General features: G+C 36.1%; 3 protein-coding genes across 15 annotated transcripts; 2 read left to right on the top strand and 1 right to left on the bottom strand.

Moving 5' to 3' along the window:
• The first annotated feature begins 13 nt into the window (after nucleotides 1-13).
• On the top strand, nucleotides 14-4,318 carry LOC111699851 (uncharacterized). Its single transcript, XM_023470600.1, has 6 exons — nucleotides 14-294; nucleotides 644-738; nucleotides 1,489-1,576; nucleotides 2,329-2,418; nucleotides 2,975-3,049; nucleotides 4,090-4,318. The coding sequence occupies exons 1-6, from the start codon at nucleotides 31-33 to the stop codon at nucleotides 4,282-4,284; spliced, it is 807 nt and encodes a 268-aa protein (XP_023326368.1). The 5' UTR covers nucleotides 14-30; the 3' UTR covers nucleotides 4,285-4,318.
• On the top strand, nucleotides 4,291-25,553 carry LOC111699790 (WD repeat and FYVE domain-containing protein 3). 13 transcript variants are annotated; one of them, XR_002764827.1, is made up of 18 exons: nucleotides 4,291-4,628; nucleotides 4,864-5,016; nucleotides 5,469-5,627; nucleotides 5,922-6,527; nucleotides 7,063-7,173; nucleotides 7,622-7,751; nucleotides 8,067-8,183; nucleotides 12,602-12,675; nucleotides 12,808-16,581; nucleotides 16,715-16,933; nucleotides 17,060-17,223; nucleotides 18,050-18,141; nucleotides 18,775-23,085; nucleotides 23,142-23,202; nucleotides 23,463-23,538; nucleotides 23,848-24,047; nucleotides 24,360-24,412; nucleotides 24,600-24,884. XR_002764827.1 is itself a non-coding variant. In XM_023470525.1 (16 exons), the coding sequence occupies exons 1-16, from the start codon at nucleotides 4,326-4,328 to the stop codon at nucleotides 23,914-23,916; spliced, it is 10,419 nt and encodes a 3,472-aa protein (XP_023326293.1). In that variant the 5' UTR covers nucleotides 4,291-4,325; the 3' UTR covers nucleotides 23,917-24,884. The 13 variants fall into 13 exon arrangements, 1 of the variants encoding a protein (XP_023326293.1); XR_002764823.1 differs by having other exon boundaries at nucleotides 23,848-24,111; XR_002764838.1 differs by lacking the exons at nucleotides 24,360-24,412; nucleotides 24,600-24,884 and adding an exon at nucleotides 25,377-25,553 and having other exon boundaries at nucleotides 23,848-24,024.
• On the bottom strand, nucleotides 8,624-11,272 carry LOC111699867 (SET domain-containing protein 5). The gene is made up of 5 exons (XM_023470624.1): nucleotides 10,593-11,272; nucleotides 10,015-10,126; nucleotides 9,717-9,808; nucleotides 9,574-9,664; nucleotides 8,624-8,825 (listed from the first exon to the last, which is right to left on the bottom strand). Exons 1-5 carry the CDS (start codon nucleotides 10,763-10,765, stop codon nucleotides 8,694-8,696), a joined length of 600 nt encoding a protein of 199 aa, XP_023326392.1. The 5' UTR covers nucleotides 10,766-11,272; the 3' UTR covers nucleotides 8,624-8,693.
• Nucleotides 25,554-27,989: the final 2,436 nt, after the last annotated feature.

Genomic DNA, 27,989 nt, shown 5'->3' with positions numbered 1-27,989 from the left:
TCTTACAGTTAAACTTAGTGAATAACAAGAATGAATTGTGAGAGCGGACTGAGCTTACTCGGACGATTATCCGTCCGCCCGTCCTTAAACCATCTCTTCGGAGAATCTGTGCCTCCTCCGCAGTTTCCTGTTACTCCGGTATTCTACTCCGGAGTACTGGGAGACAGTAGTGTTCCGGAATCCTTCTTTATGGAGATGATTTGTAACGCTTGTCTCCCGATCCTTTACCGCGGGGTTCAAATCAACGGCTGTGAATCAACTGTACTCCTTTTCAACTGTGATCATCATATTAAGGAACACCATCATACATTTCGTTGCGTAAATATCGTATAAAGAGCAGTTATTCTAATTATAGAAAGTCTATTTTGAGATTTGATTTCATTTCATTTCATTTCATTTCATTTCATTTGATTTGATTTGATTTGATTTGATTTGATTTGATTTGATTTGATTCATGAATCTCAAAAGAACGATTTCAAACATCGATTTTCTAGAGAAAATCATCAAGCCAATGCAATTTTACGTCCCACTGTGGGTTCGATGTTTTAGCAGATGATCGAATCAAGGAGATGAATTCTAATGAATTTTAAAATGAATATTTCTGATTGCATTGAATCTTGAGTTCCAACCATGATGGTTTTAGTCTGACGTGTTGGGAGGAGAACTACAGAGGAGAGTCAAGAATATTTCTGAAAACCATTTTAGATCTCTCCCCAAGGAAGAAAGAAAAACTAAAAGGTATTAATACGTTTTTCTTCATTTGTGTTGCATTTCGAATAAGTTCTGGCGTTTTGAGGAAACTTACTGCCTTTAGTACTTCTAATTTTAACTTTACTTGAAAAAAGCGATTTTTTTGTCATCTGTCTTCTGTCACAAACTATTATCTTTTTTAGCATGGGCAATTTTGAATAATATTCTGAAATATTTTTGCATTTTTTTCTTATCCTGCTTCTCTTCACAGTTTTGTTGTCGGTTTTTTCGAAATCTTCGAGCGTTATCTTTTTATATCAAAACCTTATCAATTGTCCAATCAAACCTTATATAATAATGGGACTCTTCGTCTACATGTTTAAACGGATATCCTTATAAAACATCACACTTCGACATAAATTCATGTAACTTTTTCTTTGAACTTATTTCAATCCCAGCTGTACAGTCATGGTGGGATTGCGATATGGTCATGGGACGTACCAAGAAGTCCGATTGATTGATGGATTGATTGATTGATTAATTGATAGATTGACGGATTGATTAATTGATAGATTGATTGATTGATTGATTGATTGATTAATTGATAGATTGATTGATTGATTGATTGATTGATTAATTGATAGATTGATACACGGTTAGCATGGGATGACAATGATAAATTTGATATAAAGGAAATTTGGAAAAATAATCATCTCATGCTTAGTCCTTAATTTAAATTAGAAACGCATTTTTCTGAGAGAATTCAAATTTTAGATGTTTAAAACTAATTTTGTTCAGATTAACTTCATCAGATCAATGGAAAATAGTTAAGAAATCTTTAGAAAGAGTTCTAATCATGGAAGCTTACTCTCCTAATACACTAGAGGTAGAAATTGAAATATTTTTAAATGAATATTTTATGAATTTTTTAACTATCATACAATGTGAATATAAAAAGCGTCCCATATCATAATAGATTATCTCCGAGCTTTAACGCTAAAATACGAATATAATACTTTAAAAAACTAGTATTTTCTGCAAGTAAATATTAATACTGGCTCGACCCTGGAGATCAACGTATCATTGCCGTTAGGACATGATTCTTTGACTGTAGGTTGATTGGTAATAATAATATGATAATGAGGAAAAAATGCAATAATGGAAATTCTTAAACGAGATGAAATAATCTTGATGTATTCTTTAACGAAGGCCGCAGGCCTGAGTTAAAGAATGCTCGGAGCGGGTATGAATATACATTCTTTCACGCTCTAACCGTGTAATAATTTCCATTCTTACACGGTCTGAGCGTTAAAGAATGAAAATTCTACACCTACAGTGTAAAAATAAGCATTCTTAAACGCAAGGAAGCGAACATAATTAAAATTGTTCCTCCTGAACCGTGTTATAATGGTAATTCTTACACGATAGGTTTACTACTATGGAACCAAAAAGATATGATATAATAATATATATATTATAATGATAACATAGTTTAGATTGGATTTATATCTTTGAAAAACATGCTGAACCTAAATATATCTCTAATATTAATGATAATATGGTTTAGATTGGGTTGATATCTCTGAAAAACATGCTGAACCTAAATATATCTCTAATATTAATGATAATATGGTTTAGGTTGGGTTGATATCTTTGAAAAACATGCTGAACGGAAATCTGAATATTTCTCTGGTTCTTATTTCCGGGATTAATGCCTTCTACCATCAGGTATCAAAATTAAAATGTATTTAAATGTATTAAAATTATATTTATATTGTAAATGTTTTACTTTAATAAAGTGTTTCCGAAGAAGAAGGTATCAAAATATATATTTAAGGAAATAAAGTCAAATGTGTTATTCCTCCTGAATGACCCCAAAACCCCTCCCTACTCCTCTTGAAATTGATATTAACATTGACATCAAAAGCTTTGTCAACATCAAAAAATAGAATTAATAATGAATTCTACGTATTTCAATCTTAAACCATTATTATAATACAATGAAAAATAATAATAAAGATCAGAATCTATTTCTTTATTTTTACTATTTCGATTTTCACATTATTACAATTATTTCTTATCGACAACATTTTGCATATATTTAACAATCTTTAGATTAACTCATTTATGATATCAATATTTAAATAAAATAGATAATAATTATCAAAATGTATTTCTGACAATATGAGTAAAAATAAATCAATTCAATAAGAAAATTCAGAATCTGAAAAATCTCTATGTTCTTCTTTAAAACATCTTTTCATGATATGAAATATAATTCTAGGTTTCTCTCTGCACAGGATTGTACCACAACGCATACCTACGTCGCCTCCTCAGTATTCTTACAGACTCAATTCAGGGATCAGAAACTACTTAAACTCACATTAATCATGAACTTTCAGTTGAAGATATTTTTGGAGATGTTTATGTAATTGTAATTGTGCTTTTTTCATTGTTAATGGATGTTGAACATACTGGTCTACTTTTGGAACAGATAAGGATTGATATTGGAATGGTGAATTTATATTGGGATGGATCAGAACTGATATAGGAAGGGATTAAAACTGATATTGGAAAGGATTAGAACTGATATTGGAAAGGATTAGAACTGATACTGAAATGGATCAGAACGATATAGGAAGGGATTAAAACTGATATTGGAAAGTATTAGAACTGATATTGGTAAAGATTAGAACTGATTTTGGAAAAGATTAGAACTGATATTGGAAAAGATTAGAACTGATATTGTAATTGAACAGAATTGATACTGTTAAAATTTAGAACTGATATTGGTAAAGATTAGAATTGATACTGGTAAAGATTAGAACTGATATTGGCAAAGATTAGAACTGACATTGGCAAAGATTAGAACTGATATTGGAAAATATTAGAACTGATATTGGAAAAGATTAGAACTGATATTGGTAAAGATTAGAACTGATATGGGAAAAGATTAGAACTGATATTGGAAGGGATTAGAACTGATATTGGGAAAGATTAGAACTGATATTGGAAAAAATTATAACTGATATTGGAAAAGATTATAACTGATATTGGAAAAGATTATAACTGATATTGGAAAAGATTAGAACTGATATTGGAAAAGATTAGAACTGATATTGGAATGGATTAGAACTGATATTGGAAAAGATTAGAACTGATATTGGAAAATATTAGAACTGATATTGGTAAAGATTAGCACTGATATTGGAAAGGATTAAAACTGATATTGGAAAAGATTAGAACTGACATTGGTAAAGAATAGCACTGATATTGGAAAAGATTAGAACTGATATTGGAAAAGATTAGAACTGATATTTGAATGGGTTGAAACTGAACAAATCTTAAATGAATAGTATTTACTTAATTTCAATACCTATAAAGTATATTTCTGAACAGAACATGAATGAGAACCTGAAGATTTTGTACTACCAGCTCAACTTCTTTAACAAGACAGACAACTTCTACAATTTCTCCAACCCTAGGGATAAACTGTACGGGATCAAAGAGAAGATAACCCTGAGTAAACCCAACCCTGCCGGAGTGTATACAGTAACTTACAACAATACCCACCTAGAGTTCAGAACTATTTGATAAATTTCTAATTTTTATACTTTCAGACAAATGGTGACAACATGAATATAATGCGAAAGTTCCTGGGGGGGTCAGGAGCAGGAGGACAGACACCCGGAGAAGAGAACCAGGACGGATACAGACCGGAGCAAGAACTGCTTGGTTTAAACCATCTGAAGAAACTGTATATTGAATTCTCCAACCCTACACATCCTTTAACATCCCCGGAGCGTGAAACCCGTCTTTACGCTATGCTTCCTCTCTTTTGTAAGATATTTAATTCGGTTCCTCCGAGAGTTATCCCGGAGAAATTTCCAGATACAAACGCGTTCGCACAGGCAGCATCCAAACTACTAGTCACAGAGGTATTCTTCATTCAATCTTTACAGTATTCAACTGGTGGTGCACTGGCAATACATTGAATTATGTGCTACGACAATAACTGCATTTCCTTTTGCCCTAAATTAATTCATTTATTGACGTGATAGATTAAATGGTATCAGAGAAAGTGGCCATATAGCAAATAGTAGAACTCTAAAATAAAAATACAAAAGGATATATATATATTTACGAGAACATCGAAAAATATTTAAATTGCAGGTTCGGCGACGAGCGTCTAACGAATCTACCGAGGCCGCTGCTAGTGGTATTGCTACCTTCCTGGAGCTAGATGGTAACGAGGAGACTAGTCAGGGCTGGATGCTCATCTCAACCCTCAACCTTCTAGCAGCAGCGGGAGAAAACTTAGTAGAGGTAATAAATGTGATACGGTATTTATTCCCAAAACACTGGAAGAATAAAAAATCGGATAAAAAATAAATAAAATCTTTAGTTAGATTAGAAGTTAACTTTCTTCCACTAATTAAACCATTACTAAATATATTTTATCTGAAATCTATGCCCATTCTCAAGGAATTAAAGAATTTCTCTCGCAACTTGGAAGTTTAACTTAAACCCCTCCCTTGTCTTTGTCGATCAATTAGAAGTAAGGATATTTTTACAAATCAGCATATCTAGTAATGAAGTTAATCATGTTATCAAGTTATCAAAAGGTTGAAAAGTCAGTCATGTTATTAAGTTATCGAGTTATGGAGTTGAGCTATGCAATGGTATGTGCTTTAATTCCATATCATACAAAAGTCTCCAGCCATCGAAAAGGCTGAAAAAGCACGTAAAATAAAAAAATTAAATTATATTAAATCTAGGTGATGACAGCAGCCAGTGTACCCTCGACCCTAGTCAAATGTTTATACCTGTTTTTCGACCTCCCGGAGCTAGATGAAACCTCAAGTAAGAACTCGGAGAGTGAGACGGAGTTCACACTCCGGGAAAAGAGGATTCTTCTACAGAAAATGTTTCTCCAGGTATTCCATCCAGGGTTCAACACGATATTTTAGTTAAAAATCTAAATTTTAAAAAACTTGAAACTATTTTAAAATCCAAGGATTTTTTTTTTAAAATTTGCTTTACACTTAAAATGTTTATTTGTTAAAGCTACGCTATTCCATAATCCAAACTCGTAGATAATGCGAATTATGGCAATGTCTTGGAAGTATTAAAAGTAATTAGCAATTAGTTCTTAAGAATTATTATAAGGAAATCCTGAAAACCATAAATTGTGTTCTGTGCTGGATGGTTTTCATATAAACTTATTCTAGATCCTGATGCGGTTGTGTTCTCATATCTCCGCAGTAGAAGAACTGGCGAGGAAGGATGATCTAACTCTTCTCTTCTCCGCTATCAGCTCCGTCTGCCCAGCTCATAATATGATCTGGAGGAAAACCTCAAGTGATATTCTTCTAACCGTCTCCAGACATTCTCTCTCCCAGCCCGTGATCTCATATCTTCATAACAAGGGTTGTATAGCTCTATGTGTGGAGAATATGCAGAAGGTTTACTGTGACGGACCTGATCCAACCCCTGAAGCTACTCCGCTAGAGATGGTGGAGATGTTTGTATCTCTCTTCTGCTTCCTCAAGGATTCCTCCACTGTGTCCCCAACACTGTTGGATGATTTCAGAACGTGTCAAGGATACATTTTTCTCTCCGAGTTTCTTCTGAGAATGGAGAAGGACTCCGACCCTGAGTCAAGCGAGGCTGTGAGGAACCTGGTTTTACTGGTCGCTAGCCTCACGTTCTGCGGACACACGGAGCTACCACCTCCTTCAACCGTAGTCTGCTCCTCCCTTTACCAACTACCAGACTTCGAGACTCCGATACCAGAAAACAGAGGATCTACTGTTAGAAACATACACGCCTTCCAGGTTAATTACAGGGGTTAAATACTATCTTTATACAATGAGAGAGAAAGTCAAATTAAGAAAAGACGATCTCTTTATCAATTTGACAAGAATGGAAGACTTTTTTATTTAAGAAAAATATGAGGTTACCATCCAAGAATGAGATTTTTGAGAGAAAAAAAAAACTTAGTTTACAGTTGTGGGAAACCATAATCTTAAATTCGTCTCCTGAGTTCTCATTTGTGTATGCAATCTGTTTATGGTATGAAGCAATTGTTTTAATCAACTCTTGTTTGACATTTTTAAAATTAGCTCAATAAAAGTCGACCAATTCAACTTAAAACTTTTAAACAAAGGTAATACCTAGTTCCCCAATCAAAGTTTGAGGCAAATCGGTCGAGGGGTTCAAAAGTTATTATCGGACTTAGTAACAAACAGACAGATAAACAGAGATAACCACGTGATATATAGCCATGTATATCCGCTTGTGATATGGGTTCTCCAGGGGGGAGGAGGTCACCTTTCTTCTTCTAAAGCTCGTAAATGATTATTTATCTAGGTTCTACAATCAGTTTTCCTGAAATGTGAGAGCTCCGGGTTGGGTGGAACTATCCTGGACGCGATCTCAACCATTTATCATGGAGATGGCGCTAACTACTTCCTTCTCCAGGTATATGTTTATACTTAATAGTTATACGATAAATACGAGATATATGGTATATACTGTAAATTCATTTGATTTAGTAGAATCGTTTCAAGTATTTGTTTTGATTTTGATGTTTTAGTATTTAAGCTTAACATTATCTCAAATTTAAAAAGTTTTAAAGATAAATCTTATGGAGCACTCGGTCGTTTGTTTTAAATGTTGGTGGTTGCTGCCTTATTTTCCTCATTTGCTTATTTTCAATTTAAATTGTTTTAGTAACTGATTACTAGCCTAAAACTCGAATTAAATTTCTCTAGTTTTTCACCCTGGTGTTGTAACCTTTAATATTTTAAACTCTGACTATTTAATCTGACAGAATTCATAGTTTAAAAACTCTCAAGGATCTACTATTTAAGTTTGCAAATTTACAAATTGAAATGTTTCAGCGCTCTTTAAGAATGTTAATATTTAGAACCAGCACACCTTGAGTCAGGCAGCTGAGAAGATAGCCCTAAAACCAAGTATAGTTCAGGAGAAATTTTTCCAACTGATTGAGTTCCTAGTTCACCATCTTCATTATATTCCAACTAAAGAATTAATAGGTACTAGTATATTTGTAACGTTTAAAGAATGCTAATTTTGGAGTCAAGGATGAAAAATTAGTCTCAAGGATAAATTTATTTCTGATGAAGTTTTTGCTAGAGACTAAGATTAAAGTTTAGTATTTAGCTGTAAAGAATTCTATTATTATTTTCATTAATATTATCTGAACTGATAGTTTTAAATGTAAGGAAAGTGTTAAAAAACGACGTAGAGATTAACCTAAATCGTTAAATCTTACTAAATGAAGATAATGGGATTAACACTTTCCGTTCATTTAAAAGTTTTGACCTCTGGAAAATGTTTATTCTGTTCAGCTATAAGCCTGATCCTGAAGAGTAAGAAGAACCTGGACTGCTGTATGCTGGCAGTGCAGTCTCTCATCTCTATAATCAAGTTCGACAATATTTTCAAGGATGTTTTCAGAGAAGTTGGTAATATTCCTCTTTAGTTCTTAACATCTTTAATTTTCTGCAGTCATTGTCATTGTCGTATATATAAATACAACGAAGACGACTTTCGATTTCTATTTTGATGTCTACCAATCCTTCAAACAGCATGAATACAAAGAGAAGCTGTCAAATAACAGCTTCTCTTTTGTTTACTTGTAAACTTGTTCAATGTAAGAAATCAAAACTGAAATTAAAAAGTTCATTGTATTAATATAAACGCCGACCACTGTATCTAACTAATTTGTAATTCTGTAGTTATGTTTTGTTATTCGTTTGGATTATCAAATTGATTGTTATTTTAAGTTCAGGATTTATTTTTTCTAGCATAGAGATAGTGTAAGTTTTAGGGAAAAGATTGAAATTAGAATTAAGAATAGGTTCAGAAAACAGGTGTATTGGAATTAGATGATTAAATAAGATTGTATCTCTTAAATGTATTTATTTACTAAAATGCATCTAAATTAGTTTTTCAAATGCTACAATTTAACTCATTTATTTGATGTGTGCCCAGAGTGAATTATCTCCTCTAACTAGTGTTGCAACTTGTTGTCCTCGTCTCCGATATACGTTAGCTATCTCTTCCTCCTTCTCAGCCAGGGCTAGCTCGTAGCAGTGCATATACGCCTAGAATATTATCATTCAATACTAGACTAGAGGCTACAGTTTAGAATGTGCCCCTTCCTCAAACTTAAGTTCGGTTTTACTTGACTTTAGTTTTTTACTTTGTTTAAGTTCAGGTTATCTTAACCACGCGGAAAAAAGGATTTTCTTTATAAATCTGATGAAGATAAGAATCTTGTGGGACACATTGACCCATTTTGTGACAATCATGATGGGACACAGAGAACCATTTCCTGATATTCCTGAATTTAATCTGGGACAGTGTGTCCCAATAAATGAAATATGAGTCCAGGGACTCAAAATCCTTAAATTGAATAGAAAAGTGAACAATGTACATCAAAATCAGCTTTTTGGTTCGATTTAACTCCTTTATTTGAATTTTTTAATAACAAATTCGCTTACTCAGGTTTGAAACTTTACAACACTATAAAATTGTTATTTTAGTCATGATATCCTAAATTAGAACTTATTGAATCATAAATGTTATTTAGATATCAAAATTGTTCTTGACTTTCAAAATTCAATTTTAAATGGGTCTCTGGACCTTCTAATTTCAATTTTTTATCCCTGACCTATGTAAATTGTATAATGTATATACCTGGGGAAGAGCTCCTATCCCTGACCTATGTATATTGTATAATGTATATACCTGGGGAAGAGCTCCTATCCCTGACCTATGTATATTGTATAATGTATATACCTGGGGAAGAGCTCCTATCCCTGACCTATGTATATTGTATAATGTATATACCTGGGGAAGTGCTCCTATCATCTCCTTTCTGAGCTTCTCCATCCTTTCAACCCTCATCTTTGCAAACTTCAAAGCACGCTGAGAATTCTCTCTGAAAAAAAAATTTGTTTTATAATTTAATTTTTAAAGTATTTTTCTTCTACCTGTAAACATCCAGCATACTGTTCTTTAGTCCTAATATTTCTCTTCTAGTCTTCTCATTGTCAGTCAGAGCTTCCCCAGTCAAAGAGCAGACCTAGAGCAAGGTTTCAGTTATGTGTGGCGATTGAACGATTTGACCTGTAAACCCATTTTTAACGAATATTGCGTTTCAACATTTTCTAAATGAATTCGAAGCTTGTATTTTACCTTTAATTATTCAAAATTGAACTATGTACATAAAACAAGAAAAATAAAATTTTAAGATATAACTTTGTCGGTGTTCTTCGCATATTCTCTAACCTGACAATAACAGGAGAAATTGAATTTAGCTTTGAGCAGATTATTTCTATCTTCTCTCTGTAAAACAGGATCTATATAACACGCGACCAGCTCCTCTCCAGCAATTATATCCCTACAAAAAAGCCACCAATAGAAATTAAAATCTTGCGAAACTTGATGATATTGTTTAATAAAGCACTCGATCAGAGATTATGCCTACAGAAAAGCACAACTTAGTTTTTTCTGTTTTCTGTTTAAAGGTACTGTATTATTAAATTTAAAATTTTTCAAATAGTTGTTGATTTTTGCAATTTGTCGGAAACTGCGAAAATATACGGAAATTGACTTGGTCCCTTTTATAACCAGAACTTGAATTATATTTGTATAAAGGGACTGTAAGCATAATTTTAGTTAAGTGACCCTCCATGCAAATATATCAATGCTCGATTTACAACGGTACCATTGAAACCTATATCTGGTTAAAAATGTGGAAGAAAATTTCATTTAAAATCGATCAGACAAAGCTTTTAAGGGTACCGTTGTAAATCTGCATTGCCATCTTTGCGAAGGTCACATGAAATTATTGTTAAAAGATCAACCTGACTGCTCTAACTTCTTCTTTATTCTTGAGCTGATTATATGACCAGACTACATTAGGAGAACACGAGTGGTTAATCCTGGCAATGTTTGGAAACACTGCTGCTCCTATCTCCCTTCCCTCTGTTTTATCCATCTGTCTCAGTGAGATAGCATTTGTGTGGAATATTCCCATGTTTCTGGTGTCACCTCATAACAAGTTAATTAAAAACAATTTAATTCAAATTAAAGATTCTAAAACTATTTAATTACAATTCAGGATTTTAAACCCAATACATTAAAGTTAAGAATGAATGAAAAAAAAAAATTTTAAATTGCTTTTAAGGATTCTAAACCAATTATATTACAGTTCAATATTTCTTATCCCAATTAGGTTAAAGTTTACCCCCAATAACATTAAAGTTCAGTATTCATAATCCCAATTAGGTTGAAGTTTAGTGAACCTACCCCCAATAACATTATAGTTCAGTAATTATAATCCCAATTAGGTTAAAGTTTAGTGAACCTACCCCCAATAACATTATAGTTCAGTATTTATAATCCCAATTAGGTTAAAGTTTAGTGAACCTACTCCCAATAACATTATAGTTCAGTATTTATAATCCCAATTAGGTTAAAGTTTAGTGAACCTACCCCCAATAACATTATAGATCAGTATTTATAATCCCAATTAGGTTAAAGTTTAGTGAACCTACTTGGAATTATATTTAAAAATCTGTACCTTTGGCGTATTTGGAGTTTGAACTAGAACAAGAGGTTTCTCAGTGATAACTATTTCTCCGGGTACTAAATCCCTCCTGGCAACTAAACCTAGTCCTTTCCCCTTGATATCTTGAACATGATAAACCCGGCAGTTTGGTTTATGATTCACCCAATCCTTACGCTGACAAGAAACCTAGAGAAATCAAAATTATTAAATATTTTTCATTTTTTTATTTCTGAGTTTACCTCACAGTAAGAAACCAGTTTACACCCTGAGCACTTGAGAGAGGATTCCTTGCCGCAGGTTGAACACTGGACAAGGACGTTCTCCGCCCTCTCTGTACAATCGTATTAAGATAGATATTTTAAAAATATAAATGAACAATTTGCAAGCTTTATAAGAAATATTTTAGAAACTTGCAACCTAACTTCAATGAAAAATATTTAAATATTTATTTTTGTAATATGAGATTAATACAAATTCCTGTATCCATGATTGAATTGGAAGATATGATACGCCGAAGGTTGACCAAGAACTGGAATTAGATTCACCAAAGTTTTAGTAAGATTAGGAACTAAATTCTTTCAACTTGGCAAAGATTAGATTTACTACGATCTTGATAGAAGTAGTTTCGCCAAAGATTGACCAAGATCAAGAATTAAATTCAAAGTTTAGCCAAGATCTTTGATTTACAAAGTTTTAACTGAAATCTAGAATTCGATTCACTCAAAATTCTGTGTATCCGATTAGTTTATCCTAATATCTTATGAACTCGATCAATGTGTATCTAGGTACTCTAGGAAACACCGAGTGTGTGTTGGACTAATCTTGGAAGCTTGCCAAATAATTTCATATTATTTCTATCTTCTCTCTGTAGAACTGGATCTATATAACACGCGACCAGTTTTAAATGTAAGGAAAGTGTTAAAAAACGACGTAGAGATTAACCTAAATCGTTAAATCTTACTAAATGAAGATAATGGGATTAACACTTTCCTGGTAAACCTATCTCAACATTCGAATCTGAAATTTAAAAATATGGGATAAATTATAAATTATTTACAGATGGGTTTAAGACAATTATAGTTATGTAAATCAAAGATATTCTAGATAAATTGGTAGATAGATATTAACTTCAGGGTTAGAGGGTGGGGGGTTTTCCACTAGGTTCAAGGAAGCTTATCTAAATCTTTATCATTGGAAATTCATATGGTTTCATATATTGATTTTATTCTATTTTATCATTATAATAATTCATTATTATTATTATTATTAATTACACCAATAATTGATATAATAATATATCAGGAATGGTTGAGGTTTTGGTTTGTTGTCTTTCTCTCTACACCAACTATTTATCATCAGAGGATAATTACACTCAGGTAGGAAACAAACTAACAAAATCAAAAAAATATTGCTATAGAATGAGATGCGAAGAAGTTTTTTAAAAATAGAAAAATAAAAAATTTTCTACGAAAAATAGTGTTCTCTAGTTTACGATAATATATTCGCAGGCTGTATATCAACCGAGTATGGTTCCTCTTGGAGAAATGGTTATCATTGCCCTCACGGAGTTGTTAACTGGTTGTCCTCAGAACGCTGGAGTTTTCCGTGAACTGGGTGGATTCAACCTAGCTGCAGCTCTCATGCACCACCTGGAGACTCGGGATAGCGGGTTAAGTATGCTCCAGCAGCTGATTATCAGTGCTGGTCCTGGAGGAGAGGAGGATATGACAGGACTCCTTGAACTCCTACATAACACTGGTACCACAGACCTGGAGCTGAGAGCGTCCATTATCAAGTGTCTGGTTGGGTGCCTCAAGGAGTCTCATAGGTGTAGAACAGTGTTTAGGAGAATAGGAGGGTTCGTATACATCATGTCAATCCTGATCAGCCTAGAGGGTAGTTTAGACACCTCGGAGAATATCCAGGATGGACCCTGGAAGGATATTGATAGAAAGAATGTCTATGTTCTTTTGAAAGATATATTTACAAGTCTTGCTGTTGCTATGCGCTACGAACCGGCCAATGCCAAATTTTTCCACGAGGAAATATCTCAATCTAGTCTCTCTGAGTCCCTTCTTCTCCTGGGATGCTTCTCGGATGAAAGTTCTTTTCAATCCTTCTCTAGTAGCCCTGATCCAACAGCTATCAATACATTTCAGTTGATATTCTCTTCATTGCATCCTGACAAAGAGAACTCTGATTCTATTTCTCCGAGACATGAGTCCTGCTGTGTGATATTAAAACTTCTCTATGATCTCGCAGTGGATAATTACAAGGTGAGAGCAAAATTAAGTTCTTCGTCCTCTTCAGTCAAATCCCATTGTTCAGCAAACCAGGATTCTCAGGACAGTACTCCAGGAACCCCAAACCAGAAAAAGAAGATAAGCTCTTTGAACTTGTTCCCGAAACAACCGGAACCTATCCTTGTTCATCCAGGCGCTGTCTCAACCATGTTTAAACTGATACCATTCCTTTATCACTTGGAAGATAAAAACATGTCAGAAAATATTCAACTCTTTGCCGCAGAGACGGTTAAATCTCTGCTTAGATGTGAGAAAAATCAACAGATAATGTGCGAGGCAGGTTTTATGAGTGAGATATTAAAACAATCTGGCGCTATATTGGAGAATGAATCTCACACCCTGCATTCTACCTTTCAATATTTGTTGGAGAGATTAGCAGCTCAGAAGCTTACTCCTCAAGATTTAAGGAGTTTCCTACGACTTGGATATCCTTTGGCCTGTCTTTCCACAGAGGAAGCGGATAAAATGTACCTTGAGCTCCCAGCCAATCAAAAACCATTTGGAGGATTTGTTCCTTTGACCAGAATCAAAACCTTAGTCTCCATGACCTCTGCAAAGGATCTTCATATACAAAACAATTCCATTCTTCCACCATTTGTTGAGTTTGATATGTCCTCTGAAGGTTTTGGATGTCTTTATATCCCCAGCTTGTGTCCTCAGTCTGCGTCCTCCCCTGGACTCGGAGGAGTTAATTCCCTAGGATCTCAGGATCCAACCGTTCTCGGGGGAATAGGGTTAGGAGAGAGAGCATTCCCACCTCAACAAGGACTAACCTTCTCAACCTGGATCTGTATTGATAAGTTTAGTGATCCCCGAGCTGATCCTCATCCTGTCAGATTATTAACGATTGTTAGAAATGTAAAATCTGTTCCTGAATCCAACCTAGTCTGTCTCTCTATAGTTCTCTCCACCAGGGACAAGGCTATAGTTGTGAGTGTACAGGAATCTACAGCTGAGCAGTCCAGTGATTGGCAACCAGAGTTTAACGGAGAATGGGGAACCAGGGTTTGGTTTCCAGATATAATGAAAGAAGGAGAATGGCATCATCTTGTGTTTGTATTGAGCCGACAAACCATGAAGAACTCAATGCTAACCATGTCAGTTAACGGTGTTCAAGTTGCTCACACTAAGATGCATTATATGAATCAGAACCCTGGTGGAGCTACAGCCAGTGTAAATGCATTTTCCGTGTTTGGATGGATTGGAACCCCTCCGGCCTGGAGGAGACAGTCTAGACTCTGCTGGAAGCAAGGGCCCTGTCTTCTCCTAGAAGATGTTATTAGTCCCAATCTGGCAAGTATTCTCTACAGACTAGGACCTCATTACCTGGGTTCTCTCCAGGCTCCACAGATCACATCTTCACATGAAGTTCTCACATCACAAATATCAGAGGATAAAGTTATCCTAGGTCTCAACTCTGTAGCAGTCACGGAGATGACGCTGTCCAGAATTAGAAAGGTTTACAGTAAAGTAGACAACAAGAGTATTGCTAAACAGTTGGGAATGACAGCTCATGAGAACGCAACTCCTATCAGAGTTCTTCACAATTCCTGCGAACACCTCTCCGGTCCTGCTCGACCACTAGGCGGAGTTGTGATTGGTTATCTAGGAGTCCGGGTCTTCACACCACAACCTGTTTCTAAAACAATCCAAACTGTTGGAGGATGCAGTGTACTCCTGGGTTTGATAGCAATGGCACGGGACGAAGAAAGTTTATATGCTGGAGTTAAAGCATTGGTTTGTGTCCTAAAGAGTAATCCATTCTCTAGAACTGAGATGGAAGATGGCAATGGATATCAGAGCATGGCCATGCTCCTACGTAAAAAATCTTCATTCTTGAATTCTAACATTTTGCATTTAATATTTACACTGGTTGGAACAATTGACACACACAAAGATAATTCAGGGATACCAAACCTTTCCGCATTTCGAGATCTTCTCTGTGATCTAGAACTATGGCACCAGGCTCCCTCAGAGGTGGAGAAATCTTTATTCGAACATTTCTTCGAACTTCTCTCCGACACCGGTCTACAGAGAAACAGTTCGAATATTAAGCTCCTACGAGAGTGCCACCTAGTGGAGAAACTTTTAGTTATTCTAAAGAAATCTAAAGGATCCTCCACAACTACTCTGACCTTGCTAAACGTCCTTCATGCTCTACTCTGCACCTCTCCTAGAGTAACCGATGTTTTATGTTTCACCCAATTTACTGCTGCTACTATACTTACAAGTCTAGAGGATGAAAAGATTATTGTTCTTATTCCTGGATCTGATGGAACTGAATGTAAACATGAAGAGAACTCGGAACTATCCGTAGAAGAATCCAAGATAATTCTGAGGAACCGATGTCTTAAACTTTTCTTTTCTCTCCTCTACATGGGGAAGAAGATTAACCAGAAATTTTGTGAGGAGATCATGGGGATTGTAGGGTTCGATTGGGTTCTTCTTTTTCTCCAAGCCCGTCTCCACACCACCACTGTAGTCTGGGCTCTCCGGATCCTTATGACGTTGATCTCCATCCCAACCCTCCTGGAGAAGTTCCGAGAAGGTTCCTGTAATGGAGGATGGATTATGAAATCTGAACTCATCCTGCAAAATAAGATGGGAGCAGCTCTGGGTCAAACCTCCAACTCCTCGAAGGTTAAACAAATGAGAATCCGTCAGGATATATTTAGTATCCCTGGATTCCAACTCTTTAACTGGTTGATGCCTCTGCACATCTCTATACCAGAGGTTTATTATCTTCTGCTAGCTATGGTGCTAGGTCAACCTGTTAAAACTCTTCCTAGTTCAGCTACACTAGATCTAGACTCTGTATATAATTATATATTCGGAGCTAGTTCCGCCGAGGTTCTCAATAGTGATCTTTCATCCCGAGCCACGGTTTGCGGAGAAGCAATGGTTACAGTTCTCTGCATGGTGAGAACGATGTTAAATGATGAAACAAAATCTCCTGATAAACTTCCAGAATGGATGAAGGTATGTATTATATTCCCAATTAAAAAAAAGGAGTGAATCACCTTCCTAAAATTTTCTACTTTGGGTTTTTTACGTCATTTATTCTTTCAATCTTTCCTAAACATATTTCAATTTTTCAGATTATTTATTTTAGGAATACCCTGTAACTTTGACCCAGTTTTTATTCTACCTGTACCATAATGTTCACGAGTTTATGCACGTGTTCATGGGAAGCAATGTTCTCACAGCTCTAGCAGGAACTATCTTCCCTGAGATCAGTTCAGGGTCGGATACAACCAGTTCATCTCCAACAGGTTCTCCAGCTAGGGAGATAGATATAGAGAGACCAGTTGTTCTCCACCTACCTTCACAGGTAGGGATTCTTATTATTCATATTTATTAAATATTTGTGTGCTAAGATTCTATTTTCTCTTCTCCGTCCCAGTTTTTTTTTTTAACTAATCTTTCTTAATTTCCGTCTGATAATTCTCCTGTTCAGGATGATTCTTTAACCAACCATCCCGCGAAGAGGAACGTGATGAACTTTCTCCGAGTTCTGGTTGTGGATAGTTTATCCCTAGCTCCTGCTCCTAAACAACCTCCTGTTATTGATTCGCTGCTGGATGCACAGCCTGATAACTCATCTCCCTCCCAGCAGAACAGGTAAATATACATATATATATGTACACTAGGCTTTTAGGGCGCTTCGCGTCCATCTTCTATTTTAAGCGTGAACATTTTCTCTTTTTATACATCTTAAAACAAAAACAAAAAAAGTTCGCGGATTTTATAAAAAAATGAAAATCGAATTTTGTTGGAGGCTAATTTTTTCAATTTTATCATCCATAAACCCTCCCTTGGGTTATGTGAGGTCTCGGTTCAGCCGTTTTGGCGTTTATTGGATACAAACAAACAGACAAGTTGAGTATATATATAGATTCAGTACATAGAGTGTAAGCTGTTAAAGGTACTAAAGACGTAATTACAACTAAACCTCCATTTATAGATTAGCACGGTCTATTCAAAACTGGACCATTTAAACATTTATCTCAGTAATAAAAAGGAAGATACTTATAAAAACTGTTAATTCTGCAATTTCTTTCATTGTTACAGTAGCAGAAATCCACAAGTCACTTTTAAAGAGAAACTTCATTTTAAAATGGTCAGTTGTTAGCAACGAGACAATGGATTTTATATTAGTCTTGATAGACAAAGGTTTGAAGGGTAGAATTGTTAATCTGACGTGCCATTATATAAATGGAATGTAACTGAAATTACTTCTACATTTCCTGTATCCGGTCCTGTAAGTTTCTGTCCTAACAATTTTGGCTTTAGATATGTTTATCAAAAAATGTTCAATGAATAAATATTATTGAAAACCTAAATTATCCTGGCTCACCGTGCAGAGAAATATTTATTTTTTTCTATTTTTATAAGTTCTTTCTTGAAACTTTTTGTTATAAAGGATAAAGTAAAAATCTTGTATTAGGTTCCAGACAGATTTACTGACAATGATAATGGATCATCTAGTAGCTGCAGATATACTTATCGGAGAACAAGCAGCTCTCCCAATAGTTCCAGGTAAACCTATCTCAACATTCGAATCTGAAATTTGAAATGTCGAAAGGGATTGTCCACACGTTTAATATTGGCATACACTTCAACAACAAAAAGAAACTAAGTTTGATTCAAAAACATTGCCTTATTTTTGAGATAAATGGCTAAATTTAGATTAACATTTTCGTTCTGGAATCGGACTAATTCCGCCATTTTCTTGCAATTTTATTTGTAAAATTCTATAAGCCGCTTTCTTTTAATGCCTCGGCTGAAAAATAGTTGTAAATTTCTTAAACTAGTTACAAATATTTTGCAAGCTCAATCTTTCAATGAGTTGCTTCTGATACAAAAAGTCACTGAAGATTATACTGTGAGAACCAGACTAATGTATAATATGAAGATTATACTGTGAGAACCAGACTAATGTATGATATGAAGATTATAGTGTGAGAACCAGACTAATGTATGATATGATATATATAATATAAATATATAATATATAATATGAAGACGACTTTAAAGAAATAATTAAAGTATTTGATTTTTCTACAAGCCCATATTAACCGAACTATTCAAGAACATAACTTAAGTCTGAAAGTCGTCTTAGTATTCCAGAGTTGTCTGGTTCTCACTATAGTTCCATTGATTTAATTCTAGGTGGTTCCTCGCACCATATAGCTGGAAATGTGTTCTACCTGGCCGCGAGGCTTGTGGATAAACTATGGCAAGGAGTATTCAAGAAAGACGCAAACGAGGTTTTCCAATTTATCCTCAACCTCATAGCTCAGGCGAAGAGAAGGAGTGGAACCTCCGTCCTCTCCCTAGAGGGTATATTTAGATGTTTGAACAGAACTGTTCTCTATATGCTCTCTAGACCTGTCAGATCTGTTCAGGATCAGATCTCCGTGATGGACGTGTTCCACAAACTCATCACAAACAGAGCTGTGCTCTTCGGTCGGGATAATCCCGAGGTAGAATTCTTCGGTTGTTTGACCTTCTGCCTTCTCCAGCTGACAGACGGACTAGAGGTTCCACTTCACGGAGATTCTGCTAGAACACAGTGGCACGTATCCTCAGTAGATGATCTAGATAGTCCGGAGGGAATTAATAAACTTCAAGGAAAGAATCTCTTGATCACCTCCGCAAACAAGGTTTGGGAAGAACTGTTTTTTAACAAAAAGTCCGCCATTGAGGAGGTAACAAGGGTTTCATTTCCGTATGGAAATAAAACCCCGAGCCTGGAAAGCGTGAGGGACTTGTTACATCAGCCTTCGCACAAGGTTTGGAACCAGTATATTGAGATGGAACGGAAAGCTTGCTACCAGAGAATTCCAGCCTGGGAGATACATACTCATATACAGAGCAGGATACAGAAGGTTGCTGGAGGACTGACTGGAGGATTAAAACGGCTGACCTCTGTCTCCGGACCCAGCAAAGCAAAGAAGGAAGAAGAGAAGAAGATTGAACTTTCCAACCTTCAGTTCTCCGAGGTAGAAGCAGCAGTTCTAAACCAGATAACCATAGTATCTGAGGTGGTAGAACAGCACGAGACACAGAGAAAGCAGACGGAGCAGCATATGCTGACATACTCGGAGGAGGAATGGTTGAATACTGAAGCACAGCTGACAAGGGAGAGAGGAGTATGGGGACCAATACAAGAAGGAAATCTCATGAAGTGGCAGTTAGATGTTACAGAGGGACCCTTCAGGATGAGAAAACGAATGGTTCGGGATGAATATTTCTACTACAGGTATCCCTACAGGTCGGATAAGAACGGAGAAAAACCACATAAGTATAAGAGACCGACAAGCCATGACAGTAAACTCTGGTTTGAAGAGCATCACAACAGAGCACTGTTTGAACGGGAAGAGCGAGCTATGGAGCTGGATTATGATGATTGTGATATTGCTGTTAATGATAAATCGGAAGGATTGACAATTGATGAGCAGATGAGAGAGATTGGGTTCAAGGGACTGAAATGTGCTCCGAAGGACCTGGATCTGGATGGTAATGAAGGGGACGGAGAGGAACCTATTGAGACCGAGGATACCAAGGACAGTTTATCAAGGACGGAGGAAGAGGATAAGACGGATCCCTACTCCTCTCCAGCTATGGAAGAATTCTCCTCAGCCTACCAGACTGTGATGAGACTACTTGAAAACGGAGAGAGAATTCACTCTATGTACAGGTGTGCTCGGATACAGGGTTTAGATATAATGGAGGGATTGCTTCTCTTCGGCAAAGAACATTTTTATGTGATAGACGGATTTACAATTGTAAACCAGAGGGAGGTTCATGATATTGATTTCATTCCTGCTAATCAGTATGATTCTATAATACCCTGTGTACCAGGGCAAGTTCCTAAAATTAAACCAAAGAGACATGTTTCAAAATTTGCATTTGATGACGTTAAAGAAGTTCACAAGAGAAGATATTTGTTACAACCTATTGCTATTGAAGTATTCTCAAAGAACGGGCAGAACTACTTGCTAGCGTTCCAGCGACAGAATAGAGGGAAAGTGTATCAGAAGTTCTGTATTATTGCCTCAAATATTTTGGAAAACGCAGCTCAATCTGTCTCTGGTCAAGGTAGAACTGCTAACGTGGAACAAGCTACCGGTTTATTCTCAACCCTCATTGGAGAAACATCGGTCACACAGCGCTGGGTTCGAGGAGAAATATCAAACTTTCAGTATTTAATGAGTTTAAACACCTTGGCGGGAAGATCTTACAATGATCTGATGCAGTATCCTGTGTTTCCATGGATCCTAGCGGACTATTCTAGCGAGGACCTGGATTTAACAAATCCGAAAACATTCCGAGATCTCTCCAAACCCATGGGAGCTCAGACAATATCCCGGTTGGATCAGTTCAGGAAGAGATATAAAGAATGGGATGATGCTGGGACGGATACTCCGCCCTACCACTATGGTACACACTACTCCTCCGCTATGATAGTCTCATCTTACATGGTTAGGTTGGAACCCTTCACCCAGCACTTTCTCCACCTTCAGGGCGGACACTTCGACTTGGCGGACCGGATGTTTCATTCTATAGCAGAGGCGTGGGAATCTTCCAGTAAAAATAATATGGCGGATGTCCGAGAACTTATTCCTGAGTTTTTCTACCTTCCGGATTTTCTGGCAAACAGAAATAATTTCGACTTCGGGATGAAACAGAGCGGAGAGAGTTTACATGATGTTATTCTTCCAGCTTGGGCTAAAAACGATCCCAAGGAGTTTATTCGGGTTCATAGAGAAGCTCTTGAATCTGATTATGTTTCTGCAAATCTGCATAAATGGATAGATCTGATATTTGGATTCAGGCAGCAGGGAGAACCAGCGGCTGAAAGCTCGAACGTCTTTCATCATCTGTTCTACGAAGGAAACGTGGATATATTCTGTATAGATGATCCACTCCAGAGAAATGCAACCATTGGATTTATAAACAACTTTGGACAGATCCCCAAACAACTTTTTAAAAAAGCGCATCCAGCCAAGAAAGTTTTATCTAAAAACACGGGTGTGGAAGTTTCAGGTTCCAGCTTAAACTCAAAAATATTTTTCCACAATTTATCCAACCTGCGACCCAGTATGGTTCCCATCAAGGAGCTAAAGGGGCCCGTTGGAGAAATCTATCCTACAGAGAGAATGGTTTATGCAGTGGAGCAGAACAAGGTTATAGTTCCCGGCAACTCCAACCGCTACCTAGCCTGGGGGTTTGCAGATCAAAGTTTCCGTCTTGGCAACTATGATACTGAGAAAGCTGTCTTTATCTGTGAACCTAACTATCTAGTTGGAGAGGTTCTAACCTGTGTGTGTCCCAACCCTAAACTAGTTCTCACCGCTGGAACCAGTACTGTAGTCTGTGTCTGGATTTATCACAAGAAGCTGAAACAGCTCCATCTTCAACATTCCCTGTACGGACACACTGATGCTGTTACCTCACTAGCTGCTAGTCCTGGTTGGGGTGTAGCTGTATCTGGTAGTAGAGATACAACTGTTATTATCTGGGATATTGCCAGGTTCTCCTATATTAAAACATTGTCCGGTCACGCTGGTCCAGTAGCAGCAGTTAATATTAATGAGCTAAACGGTAATATTGTTACTTGTGCTTCATCTAAAGTATATCTCTGGGATGTGAATGGATTACCTGTTGCTAGTGTAGAAACATCTCCTGGAGTTGATAAGAAGTTAAAATGTCAAATCCTTTGTGTTGCCCAGAGTCAGATGTATGAATGGGATCGTCAGAATGTAATCCTGACTGGAGGTAGTGATGGTGTAGTCAGGATGTGGTCTCTTGATTATGTTGAGGTTCCCGTGCAAACTTCAGAAATTCAAGAACCCGGAACCCCCGACTCCGACAGAACGAATATATCAACGGTAACGGAGCTGGCGAAGAAGATGTCCATCTCCTTGTCCGGAGATTGTCTGAGTAGTTTACGGGATGCAGTAGCACGTCATCACAAGGTTTCTCTGACCAGCGAGAGATCTGTTGAGGATCAATCCTCAGATACTGAGGACTGTGACGAGATCACTGCTGATAAACATTCAGATATTGATTGCTCCGACGGACCATCTCCTGCTCCTGAACTAACGGTGGATCCTCCAAGTCCAATCAAATCTACAAACGGAGTAGACACCGCAGCGTCAAACAATGCTGATCCTCCTGAGATCAATGTAACATACCCCTCGGATGATAGTTTTGTAGTGGTTGAGGGTCCAGTGGAGGAAGGAGTAGAAGTTCTTGACTCAGGACCTGCCATGATGCCTGGAGACGGATATATGTGGTCAAGGCAGCTAGTTTTCCGAGCTAAGCTAACTATGCACACGGCATTCGAGCGCAGTGATAATAGTGAACCTGCCGCTGTGACGGCTCTAGCTACCTCTAAGGATCATAAAACTCTGTATGTGGGAGATGAGAGAGGTCGAGTATTCTCCTGGATGGTTTCTAACAAACCAGGGAAAGGTAAATTAATTCTCTAAGTTTCCTAAAACTTAAAGGTTGAATAATCTTTACTCTAGGTTTAGTAGATCACTGGATGAAGGATGATGGAACAGACTCATGTCAAGCTTGTGGAATCAGGTGATTATTGTAATATTTGAGTTTGAAAAGAACATCAGATCATTAACAACACATTTATCAAAAACAAAACAAAAATTCTGTATTAACAATTTAACACGTCAAAATGACACTGACTTATGTTTGGTATTCCATGAAGACTATATATATAAAAGATCCAAATTTTGTAAAAACCAAGGATGTGAAACCCTGCTTATTGCAAAGTCATACGGTTTGATTTGTCTGAAATTTTCTTCGAGTCCAGATTACAACTTTTGTTTAAGGTTTACTATGTATGAGCGAAGACATCACTGTAGGAACTGTGGAAATCTTTTTTGTTCTTCCTGTTCCAGATATCAGGTAAAGTACAGGACTTGCTCCTGATGCCAGATATAGTACAGGACTTGCTCCAGATACCAGATATAGTACAGGACTTGCTTCATAAATCAGATATAGTACAGAACGAACGTGCTCCTGATACAAGATATAGTACCGCACATGCTCCAGATACCAGGTATAGTACAGCACATGCTCCATAGGCCAGATATAGTACAGGACTTGCTCCAGATACCAGATATAGTACAGAACATGCTCCAGATACCAGATATAGTACAGCACATGCTCCATAGGCCAGATATTATTTAAGTTAACAAGTTCTTTTTTGTTTAGGCCGAGATACCTAGATTGAAGATACATCAACCTGTTCGTGTTTGTAAACATTGCCATTCCTTGTCCTAATCTTATATATATTCTACTCTTGTACCATCTACTGTACACGCCATATCATTATTTAATCTGTAACATTCATGCTTATTGTCAATCCTAGTCCTTTTAGTTCAAATCCATGTATTGTACCGTGTGTTTTTACTGTACTGTCCAGACTTACTCCATGCTGACGCTTTAATATTTGTTTATTTGTTTACTATGCACATGGTACGTACAATGTACACTAGTGTATTATAAACATCTATGCATATATTAATTAAACTAACAGACAAGACAGTTGATGTCGTCTTTTCAAGATTTGGGTGAACGCGTTTACAATAACCCTGCGGCAGAAGCCCAGAGAAGTTTCGCGCAGTCGGCGTTATTGTGGACGAGTCTGATCCAAATCTCGAAAAGACGACATCTAGTGTCCTATTTGTTATTTAATTAATCTATTCATCTATGTATTACCTTAGTCAAAAGCTTGTTTTACCAACTTAAATTTTCCAAGATATTTTGTAATATTAGAGTTGGGAATTAATGAATTGGGAGAGATAGTTTAACCACTGGTTCTAAATATGGTCCGTTGTTGTGCTTTCTAAATGGACGTAGATGTAAAGAATACACACTTCGTTTTTAAATAGATATCAAAGAGTTATAATGCTAATTGGGATAATCTGTAGTTTAACTAAATATCTCTATTCATAAATTCTCAGCTCCGACGCCGAGGTCTTTTTTTAATCGCAACCCAAAATATCCATCTGCCTGAGCTTAAAACTGGGAATATTAAAGTGCATAAAGTTACAAAACTATATCCTCAATTAAATTTTATCATTTTTACTTAAATTACATGATATTATTAAAATCCTTGAAAATTATATCTTGGGATTTTTCTTGAATTTTTGATAATTTGTCGTCAAACATCTCATGCTTTCAACACATACCAGACATACTGTTAATATTTATTCTTAAATATAAATCCTTTTTTAGGATCAAACCAATTAATTTTTTTATTGATTCTGAAATTTTTAAAATGGATCTTTAAAAGAGTGCATCACTAACAACTTATTATATTTATTTCCGAAAATTTTGTTACATTTAATTTAGTATTATGGTTTAGACGTTTGTTTTATAATAGTTCTTAATTTCTCTTCTATTAAAATGATGCAAATATGAAGATTTTGTTGGCATATTCTTCATTTTTTACAAATTTTGTTATGCTATAAAACTCTCTTAATTTTAATTCTTGGATGGCCTTGTTATGATATTTTTATGATATTATTACTTTTTTTCATATTGTTGAAAGTTTTATCAAATTTTATTGTTATTATTATTTATTTGAAATTTGAGCATTGCTTTTCTTGAAGCACATATCAATTTATATAAAATTATATTTGGAGAGATATCAAAGAATTTGATCAAATTGAACTGGTGGTTAAGAAACCTCGGTCACTTTTAAATAAGTTCTATGATATATTTTCAAATTTTTGCAGTACTTCATTGATATTATTAGTTATGTGGAAAAATAATTTGTTTACATCTATGTGGATGTTCTATCGACCAATTATATTGTCATCACTACTGAAGTAAAATCATTTCGATTATCTTGACATTTTCTTATTTGTGGAAGAAACTATTTAACGGTATCGAAATATAAATGTTAATCGTCATAATTCCTTTCACAGAAGAGAGAGCTTACGACAGGGTTATCTACAGGGTGCAGTGTCTCAATGAACACGGGAATTAAATGACTACTTCTATGTCGTCTTTGTTCCAAACGGGATTATTTCGTAAATATGATTGTACAGTAACATAGTAAAAACATTAACACTGAAAACTACTAGCCTTGAGATATCCTCAATGTGTTCTTCCATGACTGAGATATTAGGAAATGGATAGAAGGGTGGAAGGAGGAAGGTGGATGATGGATAGAAGGGTGGGAGGAGGAAGGTGGATAATGGATAGAAGGGTGGGAGGAGGATGGTGGATAATGGATAGAAGGGCGGAGGAGGAAGGTGGATGATGGATAGAAGGGTGGGAGGAGGAAGGTGGATAATGGATAGAAGGGTGGGAGGAGGAAGCTGGATAATGGATAGAAGGGCGGAAGGAGGAAGGTGGATAATGGATAGAAGGGTGGGAGGAGGAAGCTGGATAATGGATAGAAGGGCGGGAGGAGGAAGTTGGATAATGGATAGAAGGGTGGGAGGAGGAAGGTGGATAATGGATAAAAGGATGGAAGGAGGAAACTTGATAATGAATAGAAGTATGGATGATGGATAGAAAGGATAAAAGGAACAAAAACTTCAGAGAATCCCTTCTTTTTGATTCATTGTCCCCCTTTATGATAAAAGATATGGCTGCTTATGTTTGAGTATTGCAATCACAAGTGCACAAAACTAAGGAATTTGTTTCCATAATTTCATGTTTGCAACCCAACAGTTTTTTGATCATTAGTTTTACATCATTCAAGGGTTTGCAGGTTGTAAACCAGTCTTTTCTCATCTCCTGATACCAGGCGATTCCAAGCATTCTACTCCAGTTGCATAACTTTGCGCAATAAATTGATTTGGATCCTAATTCCATCACCTGGACCTAAATAGATAGTATTTTAAATCCTTTCAACCCTTGTTCCAGCTTTTTATATATTTAACTCCTTATTCCTCTTGTTACAGCTTTATGATCCTATCATTCCTTGTCCATCCTATCTGATCCTCTAATTCCTTTCATGTCTTTATAACCCTCCCATCCCTTGTCATGTCTTCTTGATCCTTCCATCCTTGTCCTATTTTCTTAATCCTTCCATCCTTGTCCTATCTTCAAAATCCTCCCATTCCTTGTCCCATCTTCATAATCCTCCCATTCCTTGTCCTATCTTCATAATCCTCACATTCCTTGTCCTATCTTAATAATCTTCTCTACCTTGTCCTATCTTCATAATCTTCCCTCCCTTGTCCTATCTTCATAATCTTCTCTACCTTGTCCTATCTTCATAATCTTCCCTCCCTTGTCCTATCTTCATAATCTTCCCTCCCTTGTCCTATCTCCATAATCTTCCCTCCCTTGTCCTATCTTCATATTCTACTCTCCCTTGTCTTATCTTTATAATCTTCTCTACCTTGTCCTATCTTCATAATCCTCACATCCCTTATCCTATCTTCATAATCCTCCCATCCCTTGTCCTTTGTCCTATCTTAATAACCCTTCCTCCCTTGTCCTTTGTCATGTTTGTGTAAGGACACATTGTATGTTTATGTAAGTTATGTAGGTCTGAGCTTCCTCCCCTGTCCTTTGTCATGTTTGTATAAGGACACACTGTATGTAAGTTATGTAGGTCTGAGCTCAGCTGTATGTTGCTGATGTGAGAGTATATGTTCACTGTAACCCTGGAAACCCTAAACTTTAAAACAATTCTCTGGATCGATATCAAGTCGAGATATTTTTCTCTCTTATTCTCATCAAAACCTTCAGAGGCCTGTGTATTTTAAAGTGAGTGTCGGAGAACAAAACCACTTCTAATTTACTAAATCTACTATAAATAGTTATTAGAAAAGTTATGTATTCCAGTCTGATACATGTTGTCATGTTCTAAACTTCTAACAACTTCTGCATGCAAAATTCTTTAACCTGAAAGTTTCACCGACAGTTTCAACCTCTACAGAGCGCAGAGGTTGCTCTTCAATGCCTTAGTTTTCTTACCAAAGCCAATAACATATTGTTAGATTAAAACCACAGTAGGACCCACGAAACTGTGGAATAGAAAGACTACTTTTAGAATCAAGTAATGATTATAAGAAACAGCATTTGTGAAGTGTACACAGACCCATTTAACAAAATAAATTGATTTAAAATTATTTGTAAAACTATTATCTTATATAACAGTAATAATGACATTGCTTAAACGTCTTATTTCTATTCCACAATTTTATGAGTCCCACTGTATCCACATTTGCTTAAACATAAAATCAACAAATTGTTTATTTTCAAAATAAAAACTTATCTATCTTTTGTTACTTATTTATTTAGTATTGATTATCTGTATTCTATGGATGAGGGAAGAAATCGTATATCTGAGTTTGTATGTTTGTGTGGTTCCAGCTTAAACTCAA

Source organism: Eurytemora carolleeae, unplaced genomic scaffold (genome assembly GCF_000591075.1).
Source record: "Eurytemora carolleeae unplaced genomic scaffold, Eaff_2.0 scaffold47, whole genome shotgun sequence".
NCBI lineage: Eukaryota > Metazoa > Arthropoda > Copepoda > Calanoida > Temoridae > Eurytemora > Eurytemora carolleeae.
The sequence above is the reverse complement of the archived record's forward strand: the minus strand, read 5'-3'. Positions and strand labels throughout refer to the sequence as shown.